General features: G+C 42.4%; 2 protein-coding genes across 4 annotated transcripts; both read right to left on the reverse strand.

Moving 5' to 3' along the window:
- Positions 1-5,153: 5,153 nt before the first annotated feature.
- LOC115118766 (zinc finger protein 629-like) lies at positions 5,154-9,627 on the reverse strand. 2 transcript variants are annotated; one of them, XM_029647474.2, is made up of 5 exons: positions 9,373-9,627; positions 8,912-9,078; positions 8,120-8,728; positions 7,588-7,857; positions 5,154-7,322 (listed from the first exon to the last, which is right to left on the reverse strand). In XM_029647474.2, exons 2-5 carry the CDS (start codon positions 9,075-9,077, stop codon positions 7,060-7,062), a joined length of 1,308 nt encoding a protein of 435 aa, XP_029503334.1. In that variant the 5' UTR covers position 9,078; positions 9,373-9,627; the 3' UTR covers positions 5,154-7,059. The 2 variants fall into 2 exon arrangements, with proteins under 2 accessions (XP_029503334.1, XP_029503333.1); XM_029647473.2 differs by having other exon boundaries at positions 8,912-9,088.
- Positions 9,628-10,082: 455 nt separating this feature from the next.
- si:dkeyp-84f3.9 (zinc finger protein 184) lies at positions 10,083-18,140 on the reverse strand. Of its 2 annotated transcripts, XM_029647472.2 has the most exons (3): positions 17,877-18,140; positions 15,407-15,580; positions 10,083-14,904 (listed from the first exon to the last, which is right to left on the reverse strand). In XM_029647472.2, exon 3 carries the CDS (start codon positions 14,067-14,069, stop codon positions 10,926-10,928), a length of 3,144 nt encoding a protein of 1,047 aa, XP_029503332.2. In that variant the 5' UTR covers positions 14,070-14,904; positions 15,407-15,580; positions 17,877-18,140; the 3' UTR covers positions 10,083-10,925. The 2 variants fall into 2 exon arrangements, with proteins under 2 accessions (XP_029503332.2, XP_064864120.1); XM_065008048.1 differs by lacking the exons at positions 15,407-15,580; positions 17,877-18,140 and adding an exon at positions 15,124-15,245.
- Positions 18,141-18,427: the final 287 nt, after the last annotated feature.

An 18,427-nucleotide genomic window follows, 5' to 3' on the forward strand; every position in this document is an offset into this window, starting at 1 on the left:
ACAACGGTCATGAGAAAATAAATTATATTTTACTTTTAAACACTGTCTTCTGTTATTTTTCACTAACTGTTCTAGAGGAACATACCCTATATATACAAAAGTATGTGGACACCCATTTAAATGAGTGGATTTGGCTATTTCAGCCACACCCATTGCTGCGAGTACACAGCCATGCAATCTCCATAGACAAACATTGGCAGTAGAATTGCCTTGCTGAAAAGCTCAGTGACTTTTAAGGTAGCACTGTCATTGGATGCTACTTTCCAACAAGTCAGTTTGTAAAATGTCTTCCCTGCTTCCCCGGTCAACTGTGCTGTTATTGTGAAGTGGAAACGTCTAGGGGCAACAACCGCTCAGCCGCGAAGTGGTAGGCCACACAAGCTCTGGACAGCCGAGTGTTGAAGTGCGTAGCGTGTAAAAATGGTGTGTCCTTGGTTGCAACTAGGGCTGTGGCAGTCATGAAATTTTGTCAGACGGTGATTCTCAAGCAAATATCTGCTGTTCTCACAATAACTGAACGTTAATGAACATAAATACATTGAGCATCTCCTGGCATCCACACATGGCCTACAAGCCACTGAAGCAGACTTTTGGAACATCTACATTTTAAAAAGGTATAGCCTACACCATCATAATAAATCCATTCATTATTTTAGACAGATCAAAAGAAACATGATATGAAGAAAATGTAGTCTATTTCAGAACAGAATAGCATTTTTCTTGTTATGTTCGGCCCTGATCTGGCTACGCCATATGGCTGTGGGCTACACTAGTTCATTTAGCAGACAAGATTTGCTTAGAATTCCGTATCATTATTTTATAGTATGAAGAATACAATTGGACATAGCTGAATAAAATATATTTTCTCCAAACAATTTGAGGGAGTGCGCACATTTTTGTGTTGAGCGGTTAACAAAGAAACAGCTACTCCTATATGCTTCATTTAGAGTTATGTAACTTCACTTGGGTTGTGTTTTGATTTGTAATACATTCTTGGCTGCATGATGCAACTAATGATGAGTTGAAAAAAAGTCACATGAAAGGCATGAGCTCTACTTTGTTTGTTTTTTGCATAGGTTGTACACACTTCATCAGTCTGATTCACAATTTGAAGAGCCTTGAAAACCCCAGCTGCATCCCCTTTCTATGGCTGTAATGCCCCCTAAAAATGCTTTTTGCGGCCAGTGACCGTTGTGCCCTTAGGCTGAATACAATAATTACAATTCCCTTCTCCCGGCTGCGTGTCGAAGCACCTCTCACTCACATGGCTCGCAGTCACGTGATTGGGTCTTTCTCACAGGCTACAAGTGAAGACAGACAACTGCACACATCCTTATCCAATTCCGAGGCGCATGTTGAAGATATTGGAAGAACTGTCTGCATTTACTTTTCGTCAGCCAACAAGATGAGTAGGCCTAACAAATGACTATCTGCCGTAGTACAAAAGTTGACCTACTCTATTCTGTGCGAGAAATAAATATTCCAAACATAGTCTGGGACATTTGTGGGATGCGATAGATCCCAAATTAATACAATTTCTAGCATTAAAAAACTGTTTTAAGCAATGACCCTGACGGAACAGATAAGAAATGTTCGCTTAAACCGGTTGATAAACTGTTAGGCTATTTCTTCACATTATAAGCCCAGCAATGCGCACACGGCAGAATGCTATAAGCGCAAATGTTCCATTAGCAGGAAAACACCATTCTCAAAAGTGACCACAAATGCGATTATGCATTTAATGCTTTTATTATGAAGGTGCATTTATTGTGAAAATTACCTGCCACAAACTTGAAACTCAAGCTCTGCACACAGTATGTATGCCAGTTAGCCTTTAAACCCATTGTAAAGCGGATTAATGTGATTAATATAAGCAGTTATTTGGCCACTTTAGTTGTGATACAAACCTTATCATAGCATATAGGCCAGGCTACATGAGGTGTGCAGCTATGATTTGAAAAAGTAGCACCAAAAAAAATAATAAGCAAGCGCTGTTTGCCTTAAACTGGGCATAATTCACAAGTGATAATATATCACTCACAAGTGATAGGCTGATATTGTCACCAATCACACTATTCTTGATTTAATCTTGTCTTTACATACAGTGCCTTTGGAAAGTATTCAGACCCCTTGACTTTTTCAACATTTTGTTAAGTTACATCTTTATTCTAAAAATGATTAAATGGCTTTTTCCCTCATCCACACAATACTCCATAATGACAAAGCAAAAACAGGTTTTTAGAAATGTTTGCTAATTTATAAAAAATAAACACTGAAATATGACATTCACATAAGTATTCAGACCCTTTACTCAGTACTTTGTTGAAGCACCTTTGGCAGTGATTACAGCCTCGAGTCTTCTTGGGTATGACGCTACAAGCTTGGCAAACCTGTATTTGGGGAGTTTCTCCCATTCTTCTCTGCAGATCCTCTAAAGCTCTGTCAGGGTGGATGGGTAGGGTTGCTGCACAGCAATTTTCAGGTCTCTCCAAAGATGTTCGATCGGGTTCAAGTCTGGGCAACCCAAGTACATTGAGACTTGATCCAAAGCCACTCCTGCGTTGTCTTGCCTGTGTGCTTAGGGTTGTTGTCCTGTTCGAAGGTGAACCTTCGCCCCAGTTTGAGGTCCTGAGGGCTCTGGAGCAGGTTTTCATCAAGGATCGCTGTACATTGCTCTGTCTGGCCCCTCTACCATAAAGGCCTGATTGGTGGAGTGCTGCAGAGATGGCTGTCCTTCTGGAAGATTCTCCCATCTCCAGAGAGGAACTCTGGAGCTCTGACAGAGTGACCATCGGGTTCTTGACCATCGGGTTCTCCCTGACCAAGGCCCTTCTCCCCCGATTGCTCAGTTTGGCCGGGTGGCCAGCTTTAGGAAGTCTTGGTGGTTCAAAACATCCTCCATTTAAGAATGATGGAGGCCACTGTGTTCTTGGGGACCTTCAATGCTGCAGACATGTTTTGGTACTCTTCATGTCTGTGCCTCGACACAATCCAGTCTCTGAGCTCTACGGACAATTCCTTCGACCTCATGGCTTGGTTTTTGCTCTGACATGCACTGTCAACTTTAGGACATTTTATAGACAGGTGTGTGCCTTTCAAAGTCATGTCCAATCAATTGAATTTTCCACAGGTGGACTCCAAACAAGTTGTAGAAACATCTCAAGGATGATCAATGGAAACAGGATGCACCGGAGCTCAATTTTGAATCTCATAGCAAAGGGTCTGAATACTTATTTACATAAGGCATTTCTGTTTACATTTGCATTACATTTGAAAAAATTCTAAAAACGTGTTTTTGCTTTATGGGGTATTGTGTGTAGATTGCTGAGGATAAGTTATTTTTAAATCCATTTTAGAATAAGGCTGTACCGTTACAACATGTGGAAAAAGTCAAGGGGTCTGAATACTTTCCCGAAGGTACTGTATACTAAATAACATGTGTGTGAAATTTGTTTTGATTTATAATGGACCATTATCATGCAACTGTCTCGAAACAGGGGCAGCGGGGAAAAACCATGTCATCTATGCACTTAAATAGTGAATGGAGGACGCTTTTCTCATGGTTCATTTTCATTCTAGCCAGATAGGCTATACTCCTGTTTCAAATAGAAGCAATGTGCTTAATATTAGGAGTTGATAAATAAATATAGTATGCCTAGCCTATAGAAAGCTGATGGGATCCTCCTCTTTTTAATAGAGGCTATCACTCTGTTTTCTCAATTGCATAGCCTATAGAAATGTTGCACAACATGAGCTCATGGGCTCTCATTAAGTGTTTCCTGTTTCAGCATGACAATGCCACCGTCCAAAAAGCGAGGTCCAAATCAAATCAAATCAAATTTTATTTGTCACATACACATGGTTAGCAGATGTTAATGCGAGTGTAGCGAAATGCTTGTGCTTCTAGTTCCGACAATGCAGTGATAACCAACAAGTAATCTAACTAACAATTCCAAAACTACTGTCTTATACACAGTGTAAGGGGATAAGGAATATGTACATAAGGATATATGAATGAGTGATGGTACAGAGCAGCATACAGTAGATGGTATCGAGTACAGTATATACATATGAGATGAGTATGTAGACAAAGTAAACAAAGTGGCATAGTTAAAGTGGCTAGTGACATAAGAATGCAGTCGATGATCTAGAGTACAGTATATACATATGCATATGAGATGAATAGTGTAGGGTAAGTAACATTATATAAGGTAGCATTGTTTAAAGTGGCTAGTGATATATTTACATCATTTCCCATCAATTCCCATTATTAAAGTGGCTGGAGTTGGGTCAGTGTCAATGACAGTGTGTTGGCAGCAGCCACTCAATGTTAGTGATTGCTGTTTAACAGTCTGATGGCCTTGAGATAGAAGCTGTTTTTCAGTCTCTCGGTCCCAGCTTTGATGCACCTGTACTGACCTCGCCTTCTGGATGATAGCGGGGTGAACAGGCAGTGGTTCGGGTGGTTGATGTCCTTGATGATCTTTATGGCCTTCCTGTAACATCGGGTGGTGTAGGTGTCCTGGAGGGCAGGTAGTTTGCCCCGGTGATGCGTTGTGCAGACCTCACTACCCTCTGGAGAGCCTTACGGTTGAGGGCGGAGCAGTTGCCGTACCAGGCGGTGATACAGCCCGCCAGGATGCTCTCGATTGTGCATCTGTAGAAGTTTGTGAGTGCTTTTGGTGACAAGCCGAATTTCTTCAGCCTCCTGAGGTTGAAGAGGCGCTGCTGCGCCTTCTTCACGACGCTGTCAGTGTGAGTGGACCAATTCAGTTTGTCTGTGATGTGTATGCCGAGGAACTTAAAACTTGCTACCCTCTCCACTACTGATCCATCGATGTGGATAGGGGGGTGTTCCCTCTGCTGTTTCCTGAAGTCCACAATCATCTCCTTAGTTTTGTTGACGTTGAGTGTGAGGTTATTTTCCTGACACCACACTCCGAGGGCCCTCACCTCCTCCCTGTAGGCCGTCTCGTCGTTGTTGGTAATCAAGCCTACCACTGTTGTGTCGTCCGCAAACTTGATGATTGAGTTGGAGGCGTGCATGGCCACGCAGTCGTGGGTGAACAGGGAGTACAGGAGAGGGCTCAGAACGCACCCTTGTGGGGCCCCGTGTTGAGGATCAGCGGGGAGGAGATGTTGTTGCCTACCCTCACCACCTGTGGGCGGCCCGTCAGGAAGTCCAGTACCCAGTTGCACAGGGCGGGGTCGAGACCCAGGGTCTCGAGCTTGATGACGAGCTTGGAGGGTACTATGGTATTGAATGCCGAGCTGTAGTCGATGAACAGCATTCTCACATAGGTATTCCTCTTGTCCAGGTGGGTTAGGGCAGTGTGCAGTGTGGTTGAGATTGCATCGTCTGTGGACCTATTTGGGCGGTAAGCAAATTGGAGTGGGTCTAGGGTGTCAGGTAGGGTGGAGGTGATATGGTCCTTGACTAGTCTCTCAAAGCACTTCATGATGACGGAAGTGAGTGCTACGGGGCGGTAGTCGTTTAGCTCAGTTACCTTAGCTTTCTTGGGAACAGGAACAATGGTGGCCCTCTTGAAGCATGTGGGAACAGCAGACTGGTATAGGGATTGATTGAATATGTCCGTAAACACACCGGCCAGCTGGTCTGCGCATGCTCTGAGGGCGCGGCTGGGGATGCCGTCTGGGCCTGCAGCCTTGCGAGGGTTAACACGTTTAAATGTCTTACTCACCTCGGCTGCAGTGAAGGAGAGACCGCATGTTTTCGTTGCAGGCCGTGTCAGTGGCACTGTATTGTCCTCAAAGCGGGCAAAAAAGTGATTTAGTCTGCCTGGGAGCAAGACATCCTGGTCCGTGACTGGGCTGGGTTTCTTCTTGTAGTCCGTGATTGACTGTAGACCCTGCCACATGCCTCTTGTGTCTGAGCCATTGAATTGAGATTCCACTTTGTCTCTGTACTGACGATTAGCTTGTTTAATAGCCTTGCGGAGGGAATAGCTGCATTGTTTATATTCGGACATATTACCAGACACCTTGCCCTGATTAAAAGCAGTGGTTCGCGCTTTCAGCTTTCAGTCCATACAGAAATGGTATGTTGAGATCGGTGTGGAAGAACTTGACTGGTCTGCATAGAGCCTTGACCTAAACCCCATCGAACACTTTTGGGATGAAATAGAACGCCGACTGCCAGCCAGGCATAATCGCCCAACATCAGTGCCCGACCTCACTAATGCACGTGGCTGAATGGAAGCAACTACACACAGCAATGTTCCAACTACTAATGGAAAGCCTACCCAGAAGAGTGGAGACTGTTATAGCAGCGAAGAGGGAACCAATTCCATATTAATGCCCATGATTTTGGAATGAGATGTTTGATGAGCAGGTGTTCCCATACTTTTGTTCATGTAGTTTACATGTCGTAGTACAAACATTATTGCTATCAAAATGATCAAAAGCTGGTTTGGTCTGTTTTCATCCTATCTTTATTCATGGCACAGGTGAATAACTATTCTTTTTTTTATGTGAATCTCTAATAAATATGGTCATGCTTTTATTTTGAAAACTACTCCATTTTGACACTCGTGCTTTCAAGTTGTTAGGGCCGGGACGATACCAGTATCGTGGCAAGGAAACAAAACACAAAGTGGATTTAACTTCTTTGGGGAAACAGCCTTGAAGTTGGAAACAAACATCGTTATGTTTTCATCCAGAATCACTTATTTATTTTCAAAGCTATAGCTTAGAAAATAAAAAGGACCAAAGAGTCAAGTCTGCCTGGCGTTTTCATTTTTGGCATGGAAAAAATATTGCAATACTGGTATCGTCACAGCCCTAAAAGAGATATTAATTCAAAATAGATTTTGTGAAGATTCTGTTTCTTGTTGGAGAAAGTTGGCATAAGGGTTGACACTAAGACCTACAATGAAATGATAGGATAAATCTCATAAGTGACATGTAATTTCTTCATTAAACAACTTTATAAATAGTTAGTCAAGGCACTCCTGGAAAACAATCATATATATATAGATCACTCCAACTTGCCTCTTGTCCTCTTCATCTTGGTATCTATGCTCCCAGAACCATCCTCTCTCAGCTGGCGTGTGCCTCGGTGCAGTGTTTGGTCAGGGTGCTTTCCTGTATGAATCTCTCTCCACAGGAGGAGCAGCGATAGGGTCGTAGTTGACCCCTGGCAGGTCTAGAAGTCAGGTAGGCATTCCCTGGTGAAGTAGGTGTCGACAGGGATGGGGGGTGCTTGGCCGTCATGTGACGTTCCCAGGTTCGAGGGTCATTGAAGATGATATGACAGTGCTCACAGCTCGTTGGACCAGCTCTGTTTTTTTCATTGTCCACACCTGAAATACCAAGCCGACACGATGAAAGATCTGTTGATGTGTCCTTGAGCAAGACAGTTAACCCTTATTTGCTCCAGGGGCGCTGTACTACTATGGCTGACCATATAAAAAAACGAACATTTCACTGCACCTATTCGGTGTGTGACAATAGAAACATTGTAATTTTTTTAATAAAACACAAAAAATGTATAATTATAAAACGTGAAAACTGAAAGAAATATTAAGTACATAGACTGTATTAAAAACATTAAAATATTCTATATACCCTCAGCCTCTCCTCCGTCTGTGCTTTCTTGGACAGAGTCTTCTGGGCCAGTGGGGGGCAGACTCCACTTGCTGTGGGTGCGTTGGTGAGCTGAGAGCAGGCGGGAGGAGGGGAATGTTCGGTCGCAGACACAGCAGGCAAACACTGTGCGACCTCTGAGATGTCTCTCATACTCTACTGGATGCTTGAAGCGTAAATGCCTCTCTTCTGTCTCTGCATCCTGAAAGGTCATGAAACACTGGTGGCACTGAGGAGACTGGGGAGGCTGAGCTAGGGGAAGAGAAAGCTAATTAGACACGGTTAGGAGAACCAGTGGATACACAATGATGTGGTGATTTGCTGCAAAGAGGAAAGATTGTCAAATACAGGTAAATATTGAGTCATTGAAAAGAGAAAATAACAAGATACATATCATATCTAGATCAGAATAATCGGTTTTAAGACACCAGTTCACAGAATTCCAAGACCTTGCAAATGAGAGGTGAATCCATAGCCTAAACCAGAGGAAATACTAATAAAGAACCAGCCTTACCTGAAACTCTGGTTGAATCATTAGAGATTACTGCAGTGCTTCCCTGCTCTTCCTCTCTCACCGCACTGTCCTCCTCATCCTTCCAGTTCCTCTCCTCTCCATGCTGTCTCTCCCGGTGGCTTCTGAGTGCCGTCAAGTTGCAGAAGCTCTGGCTGCAGTCAGGGCACTGCTGTCGTTCAGCCACAGTCCCGCGGCGGCGGGAGTGTGAGCGCTTGTGGGAGGACAGCTTGCGCAGGCTCTTGAGCGTCCGTCCACAGACCCCACAGACGTACTGGGACTGGCCCATGTGACTGCGCTTGTGCATGATGAAGGCTGTGGGGCGGAGGAAGCGGTCGCCACACACTGGGCACCGGAACTCCAGTTTGACCTTGTGGCCGTGGGCGACCCCGTCCTCCCCCGCGATGCCAGTACAACAGTGTCCCGTCAGCTGCCAGGAGGAACTGAAGCAGCGCTGACACAGTCTGCAGCACCAACTGGAGTCTGACCCAGAGACATCCTCAGTCTCAACAGCAGCCCAGAACCTCTCTTCGGTCTTTCCCTTCCTCCTCTTTTTCTCCTCCTCTGCTTCTTCCAGGGTGTCGGTTTCCTCAGGGAGTTGGTCGCCTGGAGCTGGAGTTGAAGTACGACCGTGATTTAGTGGGATTGCAGGAGCAAAGAAAGTAAATGTGTTGAAAATCAAGGTTGAAAATAAGAGACTAATATATTGTATCATGTTGTAAAATGATCAATACTACAATTCCGTTTCTGTGCAAGTGTTGGCTTACAGGCTCCTAAACCCTTATTTGGACCCACCTGTAGTGCCTTGTTCTAGGCCCTCTTCTTGCTCCTGTTTGATGAGTGTGTCAGATGACAGTGGACCATTGGACATCTGCTCCATATGGTCTTCTTCCTCTTGTTTAACGATGACCATCAGCATGTCACCATCCAATGTCGCTCCTTTACCACATACGGTCTCCATCCTATTGTATTCTTTGAGATTAGTATATGATGGAAAAGAAATGGCTTGAACATTTGGTCTCGATTGCTAAGGCTTATTATAAACAGTCTGTCGGCTGTAGAACCATACTCTAGTCACAGATCAGACTACTTTACAAAATATGGTTATATAAAACATTTGTGTAATTTCTTCAGTTTATAGCCTACGCAGTAAATATAACATATTTAGGTCAAAACAGAACACCTTCTAATTTGTACAAGATATCATGGACAGAACCTGGCTGTGACCGTCAATGACCTCAAATTCCGTCGCCTACCTTGGCTGCTCCTCAAGATTCAATGGATCCTCTGTCCCTTGCGGTTTAATGCACGGGTATATAATACTTCAAAGATACCGGTAAACTACATCTCTTGTTTGCAGAAGAATAAAAATATTTGCATTATAACTAAATTATAGGCATGTTCTCCATGTTTGATGTCAATCGGTGCGCATCCGATGGTGGGATTGTGAAGAACATCTTTTATTCACCCCAATGTTTTGACCGTGGCGTGACTGATTTACTGCCGCCCATTTGGACCACGCCCCATTCTGTCGTCTGCAACCGTAAAAACTATTATCGGCGCCTCACCATTAAAATAAAGCTTTATCACAATTTCACACTATACATAAGGGCGCAAAAAAACACAATCGCTGAATAGTAATTACATTTAATAACAATTGAAATTAGTCTCACATATGTCTTCAAATTAAAAGTAGTCCATAAAACATCAATCTGATTTCAAAGTTAAAGTCTTGAAATTTTTTAAATCTTACATTGACTCCCCATCATCTGGGGAAAGTTAGTTTGTTCTCCACAGTGAGCAAACGACATTACCATTCAATACTTCCATGAGAACAGTGCCTTCAAAAGGGCATTCTACAACAAAATAATTCGAACCAGAAAGTGAATCCCACATGACATGTGTCCAGTTGGCCTACATATGTACTTGTGCTAGGCTATATGTCTGAAATTAAATAAGCACAACATTAGAAAGGTGGCTTTTATTTTTATCTGACACAATAACTGAGTGAAACTAGAAATTAAAAAATATACAGTATGTAAACAGCCGTCAGTTCATCAGCAACAGAACAAGTACTGCTTTTCTAAACAAAATAACTTTCTGTAAACATGAGGGAATGTAGGCCTATTAGGTAAAACGACTAGAGTATTGGCAGTGAAAATATTTTTCTTGCATAAGTTACAAATCAACACTTAAACATAGAATAAATGACTAACTTGCAAAATATGAGGTTTCTAATTTTCTTTTAAATAAATGGACAAAATAAAAAGGTATGTTAATCACTTGTATTGGCAGGCTAAATTACAACATTATTTTTCATCAGTTGAGAATCAGAGTCTGACAGTAAGAGGTTAACAATGACAAAAAGAGGTATGACAATGTTCCATGATCAAGCATAGCAATTTACACTCAAACTTCCATTGAAAAATAGATTAGGCCATGATCTGTCCTCGTCTCAAAACCTGCTACAGCTACTCAAATGTATAAAAGCACTGACCATTCTTTCAGATTAAAGGACACCCGCCAAAGAAAAATAAAATACTGTCAACTTAAAATTGATCATAGTGTAAGTAAATCGAATAACAACCAAAAGTAATCAGCTTCCCTAATGACCAACAAGCAACCAGAGTAACAATCTCCATTCAACAGAATATTCACTCAAACACATCAATACAACAACCCCTTATGTGTTAAAAATGCCGCTTTTGTTAGTTGACCTATAAGCCATTTCTAAACTGATAAACCTCTGAGAAAGAGATGGGAGGATAACGTGCCTTTGTGTTAGAAAAAGGTCCCTCATTTTCACTTCTTACACCTCTCCCCTTGCATGCTGCAAATAATGCTCATAGAGTTGTGAGACAGCAGGAAACTGAACACCACACTCCGCACAATCCAAACCTCTCATTGTCGCCTTGTCCTCCTTGGATCTAGCAGCACGTTTAGTCGCATTCCCATAAATTCTACTCTGCTTCTTGTTTACATTCCCATCTTTTCTGTCAGGGTTTGGAATGGTCTCTACCTGTGAGTACAGTGGTGATAGAGGGCTTGTGAGCAGCTGGGTGGAGTCATATAACTGGAGGCCTGGTTGGAAACCTGGGTGTTGCATTGGGGGAGGCACAGGTATAAGGGGTGACAGTGAATGTAGTAGGTCTGAATGATTGGAAAAGTAATGAAGGAGATGTGAACCTCGTGGGTGGTTTGCTTGAAGAGGTGGAGAAGGGTAGTAGGTATGGTGGAGTTCCTGATGGGAGTGTGTTACGCCACTGTTCATTTGAGGGTCAAATCCATTCACGTTGGAAGGTACATCATGTTCATGTGTCGAGGGAGAGTAATCATAGCAGTCGTCCTGTATCCACATACTGTGGTCACCTGGTGAGGAATGGCAAAGCTGATGATTGAAAAGCAAATCTAGTGTCCTGAAGCTGGTGTTGCACTCCTCACATTGATAAGGCAGGCACTGCTGCTGTTCAAGTCCTTGGAGAGTTTTGTTTGGTCTCTCATCGATCCACTGGTACTCAGGGTGTTCTCGCAGCATGTGCTGCTTGTAGGGCCCAACGAAGCGGAAACCTTGGCGACACTTTGGACATGAGAACCGTCCTAGTTTCTGTCTGTGGATTCGCTGGTGAAGCCAAAGCTTTTTCCAGCTTTCCAGGGTCTTTCCACAGCAGTCACAGGTGTAGCTCTGACTGTGGGCATGAGTTAGCATGTGGGCTCGGAGTCTTCCTGTGTGTCTGAAAAGTCTTCCACAACGTGGGCATAAGTACTTCCTCGGGTCAGATTTACGATCTAGACTGTTCAACTTTGATACAAGTGGGGTGAGATTGTTTGTGGGTATAATGCATGTTTGAAAGGGGCGCAGAGTTGTAGCAATGGCTTTATTGGGATGTGTTTGTGAAGACAGACGACCACTTTGTTTTTGCTGTGAGGTAGTTTCACAGTTCAGCAACGAGGCAGAGGAAGTTGAACTCTGTCCAAGGTTCTGAAATGGTTGAATATCAGCAGCTGCAGGAAATACTAACTGGGTGACTGGTGAATGACTCTTGACACTTGGTTGTTGCGAGCGTGAATGACTCTTGACACTTGGTTGTTGCGAGCTTCGCTGATTAGGGGCTCTAGGTTTCCAAATCCTAAATTCAGATTTGGATGTCATCTTCTCCCCCCTAACTTTGGTGCAATATTGGTGGTGCTCTTCAAATTCTGACATCACACTAAACAGCTGGTCACAGAATAAACAGCGAAAGAGCTTCACACCAGCATGGGTTTTCAGGTGGGTTTTGTACTGACGCCTCTGAACAAATCTCTCTTCGCAGATGTGACATGTAAAAGATATGAAAGGCTTCTTCCGGCTCCCTCTGTCATTACTCTCCCTCAGACCCTTGCAGGGATGTTTTTTTGCAGACGACAACTGAGTGAAACTCTTTCCACACCATGTGCAGTTGTAAGGCTTAATGGACCAGTGTGTCACCTCATGAATACGAATTGATGAGCGATTACTAAAGGCTTTCCCACATACTTTACAGATATATGGTTTTTCCCCAGTGTGCATACGTATATGAACCTGCAGACCAGACCAAAAGGGAAATACTTTCCCACAAATGTGGCATTTGAGTATCCCCCCCTTTCCCCTTTTTCTCCTTTCTTTCAGAGAAACAAGGGGTGTATGAGTGGCCTCATTTATGTTATCCTTCGTTTTACTTTCAGACTCTGAGTCCTGGTTCGGGTTCTGCGAGTGCCACTTGCAATGAGCAAGCAATTCCTCTGAATTACTGAACTTCATTTTGCAATAAGGACACTTCAGAGGCTGACAGCGCTTGTTATGTTTCTTGACATGACTTTTTAAGTTGGATAGCTGGGCAAAGTCTTGGTCACAATCAATGCACTTATAGGGCCTTTCGCCTGTATGAGTGCGTAGATGGACGGTATATACAGACACAAAATCAAAATGGCGTCCGCAGTACTCACACGTTTTCCCTGTGCCTTTTGGTCTCCCTTTTGGTCGACCCCTAGCCTTCGGACAACTGCTTGTTGGGTTATATTCAGTTTCATCGCCTACACCATCTCTCTCTTTCTTGATTTTTTTACTTGTAAATTCTTCACCTTGTACGACATCTGATTTCGAAAAGGACTCATGCGACATAGTTTCTAATATGTTTACATCAGTGACGATAGGATTTTGGTGACTCTCAGACAAATCTTTAAATCCTTCATCTGTTGACTTACTTCCATTTGAAAAGCTGTCATTTGTGTTGCCCTCATACTCCCAAGCTGACTCGCCACAGTCCATCTCCTTTCCAACATCACCATTGCCTTCATTGACCTGCTTTGACATGGTGTCTGGATCTCCCTGTGAGGTCACACTTCGGAGTCTACCTCTAGCATCAATACACCTTTTCCTCTTTCCTTTTTTGTATTTAGTTTTTCCAAAAACAAACCGGGATCGCTTTCTGGGAGCAGTGCCAGCAGTTTCTCTGCGTTTGTAAACTTTGAGTGGCTTTTTGAATTCAGTGCCATCACAACTAGTATTACAGGCCTCAACCTTCACACTGGTGTCAGTTTGGCATTGAAAAGACATGAGACAATTTGACTGTGCCAGGGAATTAAAATCCCCCAGCTCTATTTCAATATCCTCACACTTCACATTAGAGATCATGTCAGCAGTCCCACTTGACCTACCACCTCTCTGAGAATCAACGCGACTAAGTGACACAGACACATGCCGTGCTATATAATCTGAACGCTCAGTCTCAATCTTCTGATGTTGTGGTGTAATATCCTGAGAATTCACAGATGCTGTAATAGAACATGATTTTCTCTGTGATTTTCTCTGTGCTAATGCAAACTGCCTCACGAGTGTTGTTTTCTTTGGTGGTCGTCCTACTCTGTGTTTAGGCTCAACAGGAGTTTCCTCAGGCTGAGGACCAATGTTTCCCTCTCTTTTCAGATAGCATCTCATCAGGTTCCTTTTTAATTACCATTTTTTCTTCTGTTACATGGGATTGTTGCACTGAAATAGTGTTCATGGTTCTTCCTGGTCGTTTCTTGGTCGACCCCTTCGGTCGTCCCCTTTTCCTTTTTGGTTCCAAGGGTGAGATAGCCACAGGGCTGGATTCAGCTGGTTGATGGTCTTGGGGGGACGAGTCAAGAACAGACACCGCTGTATTGCTTGGTTCACAGTTCAGAGGTATTGCTTTTGTTTCAATAGCTCTGAGAGACATGTCACCCCTGTTTTCTACACCGTTTGTAGTAAAAGAAATAGCATTCGCTCTGTCAGACATTGTTTCACTCCAAGCCTTTGATTCTGCAGTGCTCAGATAAGAACTCTCCTCTGTTTGTAGCACAGTATGCAGCATCTTTGCCTTCTTGTGAGGGCGACCACGTTTCCTAACAACGTCTACCGCTGCTGGCCTTGTTACACCCACCAGCTCCTTTGTGATACAGTTCAATGTTTGCTCACTCCCAGTAAGTGATAAATGCACTTCAGGATTAGCACTTTCACATTGAGTTCTAGCATGACCAGTAGCAGGTGAATTAACATGCATTTTCTCCATATTTGCCTGGGTCTTTGTGAGCTTTCTTCTGTGATTGTCACCAGAGTTTACCTTTCTGGAATTAGGATGGACAACCGAAACCGGGGTACCTGGTAGTGACCGTGTGTCAGAGGGTTCAGCTACCACTTTGTTCTGTTGGCTTTTACTTTCTCTCTGTAGTTGGAGTCTTTGTAAGGGCTCCTTCATTGGGGGCATGTTATGGCAGTTGTCTATCTCCTTGCGGATCTTCTCTTCAGATGGCTGTAAAAAAAATATATATTAAAAAAAGGGTATAACGCGTTAATACTTTTCTTTTGCGCCAGTCTGTTTTCATAATCAAATATAGAAACAGCCAAACACAGCACATATCGCACAAATATATGGGTATATTGTATCAGATATACAGTTCTAGACATGAAAATACCCTGAAGGGGGACACATTAGAACAGTAGCGTCTCCATTGCCAGTATCAGCAGTTACCGGTTTCTCGTTAGTCAGGGCAGGCAAGGGTTTAGGAGGGTTGCTATGGGCAGCAGATAAGGCTGACTGTTTCCTCATCATTGACTCCTCTACTGAAGGAAATTTTACTTCCCATGTCAGTCAGTCTCTTGCTCTGTGTTTTCAAACCAAACATAGGGAAGAGGTGAATTCTCATTAAATCTAGATTGAGGATGGAGTTTTTCTAGCCTCTGGGATACAAGTAACAAGACGCTACTTTTTCCAACATACATTAGTGACTTTCTTATGCTATTTTAATACTTACTGTCTTTATTTTTAGGCAGGCTCTCTGGCGGGACTGATGAGGAAAAGATAAATGTTCAACGTAGATCCTCCAATAACAGCCCAGGCAAGAACGATCATCCAGCTTTTGTTCAAACCACGCGTCTCCTCTTCCACCACAAACTAGCCAGGTAACCCCACTACTGTCCCCAGGTACCTAAACAGAAGAAAAGAGGTTTGAGTCACGTGATTCTACATCATAACATTGAAAACTGTCTTGGTTTAACGAACTAACGGTCATGTTATGTTGTATTTTGAGTTTACTTCCCCTTTGCACGCAGAAATGTTAGTCTTTCTAGGGCCCCTGGCAAGAATGGCCAAGAACACCCCTTCTATAGATTGGGACAAGACAGGGATGGGGCTGTGCCACTGACTTGAAATCATTTTTTATAATAATTTAACAACCATATACCACTGGTCCCACTACATTTTGCATCTGTATTTTCGCACCAGATTTAGCAGCCTGTGCAACATTTTATCCCCATGCTGTCATTCAAATTGTCTCACCAAACATCAGCTTACATGCATCTCACATACTCACACACTGATGTAGTGTTGTTCTGTTGGGTTTAAATGTTGCACCTTGTGTCTTCCATGTCTTGAATCAAATTGATAGGTTGTAGGCACCACAACCCATTGAGGCTGTCTGACATCCAGTGATCTAATCGAAGTGAAAAGAACTAGCTACGGGAATTCCCAAATCAAATCTATTCCTCTTGTCTCTGTAGGCAGCTAGCTACAGGGCTTTCAGAAAGTATTTATACCCCTCGACTTTCACATTTTGTTCTATTACAGCCGGAATTCAAAATAAAAAAAATGCTCACCCTTCTACACCCCATACTGACAAAGCGAAAACATGTTTATTGAAAATGTTTTCACATTTATTGAGAAAATTAAATACTGAAATATCTAATTTAAATAATTATTCACACGCCTGAGCCAATACATATTAGAATCACCTTTGGAAGCGATTACAACTGTGAGTCTTTCTGGGTAAGTCTCTGAGACATGTGACAAACTCATTCCACAGAGGGCCAAAAGTCTGCAGGTTTTCACTCTTCCTTTATTGATGAATTAAGGTCAAAGATTAATAAGGAGCTCCTCTCACCTGGTTGTCGAGGACTTAATTGAAAGTTTAAAAAAACTAAATCCAGCAGGCACTAGGACCTCCATGTGAATGAGCTTGACTCACCTGCTTGAAGAACTTTGCACAGCTGGATTGTACTATATTTACATGTTCTTAAAATAATTATTCAGGCTCTGACATCTGACAAGATGATTGTTGATCAATGTTAGACAGTCTATTTAAAGTCTTGCCATAGATTTTGCAGACGATTTAAGTCAAAACTGTAACTAGGCCACTCAGGAACATTCAATGTCATCTTGATAAGCAACTCGTGTAGATTTGGCCTTGTATTTAAGGTTATTGTCCTTCTGAAAGATGAATTTGTCTCCCAGTGTCTGTTGGAAAGCAGACTGAACCAGGATTTCCTCTGGGATTTTGCCTGTGCTTAACTCTATTCCATTTATTTTTATTAACATACAAAAAAACTCTAGTCCTTGCCAGTGGCAAGCATACACATAACATGATGCAGCTACCACCATGTTTAAAAATATGAAGAGTGGTACTCAGTGATGTATTGAATTTGCCCCAAACATAACACCGTATTTGGGACATAAAGTAAATTTCTTTGCCACATTTTTTGCAGTTTTACTTTAGTGCCTTATTGCAAACAGGATGCATGTTTGGAATATATTCTGTACACTCTCATTTATGTTAATATTGACGAGTAACTTACAATGTTGACCCAATCACAGCAATTATACTCTGTTTTAATGTCACCATGGGCCTCATGTTGAAATCTCTGAGCAGTTCCCTTCCTCTCCGGCAACTGAGTTATGAAGGACTCCTGTCTCTTTGTAGTGACTGGGTGTATTGATACACCATCCAGTGTTAATGAATAACTTCTCAAGTTTTACCCATCTACCAATAGATGAGGTTGTCATTCAAAAAATGTTAAACATTATTTTACAGAGTGAGTCCATGCAACTTGTGACTTAAGCACATTTTAACTCTTGAACTTATTTAGGCTTTCCATAACGTGGCTGATTACTTGACTAAAGACATTTCAGGTTTTCATTTTTAATTAATTTGTAAAAATGTCTAAGAACATAATTCCACTTTGACATTATGGGGTATTGTGTAGGTCTGTGACAAAATCTCAATTTAATACATTGTAAATGTAGGATATAACAACAAAATGTGGAAAAAGTCAGGGGTGTGAACACTTTCTGAAGGCACGGTATGTAGCTGTGTCAACTAACGTCAGCTGTAGCGAAATTCTGCAGGTAGGCCGACATGTTGGAAAACATGCTCTAAATCCAGTTAGCTAGCTAAAGAAACATGCACGCAATAGCTAGATCTGTTTTATGTAAAACTCGCAGTTACTCACCCAAAAATGTGTTAGTGCAAACTTGTTCTCGATTCACCAGTTAGATAGCTGTCGACATGATGAAAGCTAGCTAGCTAATGTCAACATACCGTTTTGTAGTCCAAACCCGACAAAATATCAATATTTATAAATAATGCATTGCACATAACATGTATGTTTTCGCCAACGTTCAGATACAGTGGTGTGTGCCATAATTTTAAATGTTCGCTTATTGTATTCGTGATTCAATTGTTTTTTTCTCCTCACTCAACATCCGGTAGCCCGGAAATTGTGTCGCGATGCCTGCCTACCTCATCAACGATGGACAACAGAAAAAAAAAAAAAAAGTTTACCCAAAAACTGTGTGCAGTGACAATAAAATTCTCATGAGATGGCAAAATATTCTACGACGACTAACCCCTATTTTTGTATGCTATGTGCATTCACAAGTGACAAACTATGTCAGAGAGCTATCCCAAGCAATCAGTGCATACATTATCTACATATCCATCATGCTCTCTTGGCAGAGGCTATAACAGACCCTGACTTGTAAAACAACTAACCAAAATCTA

This window comes from Oncorhynchus nerka, linkage group LG3 (genome assembly GCF_034236695.1).
Source record: "Oncorhynchus nerka isolate Pitt River linkage group LG3, Oner_Uvic_2.0, whole genome shotgun sequence".
NCBI lineage: Eukaryota > Metazoa > Chordata > Actinopteri > Salmoniformes > Salmonidae > Oncorhynchus > Oncorhynchus nerka.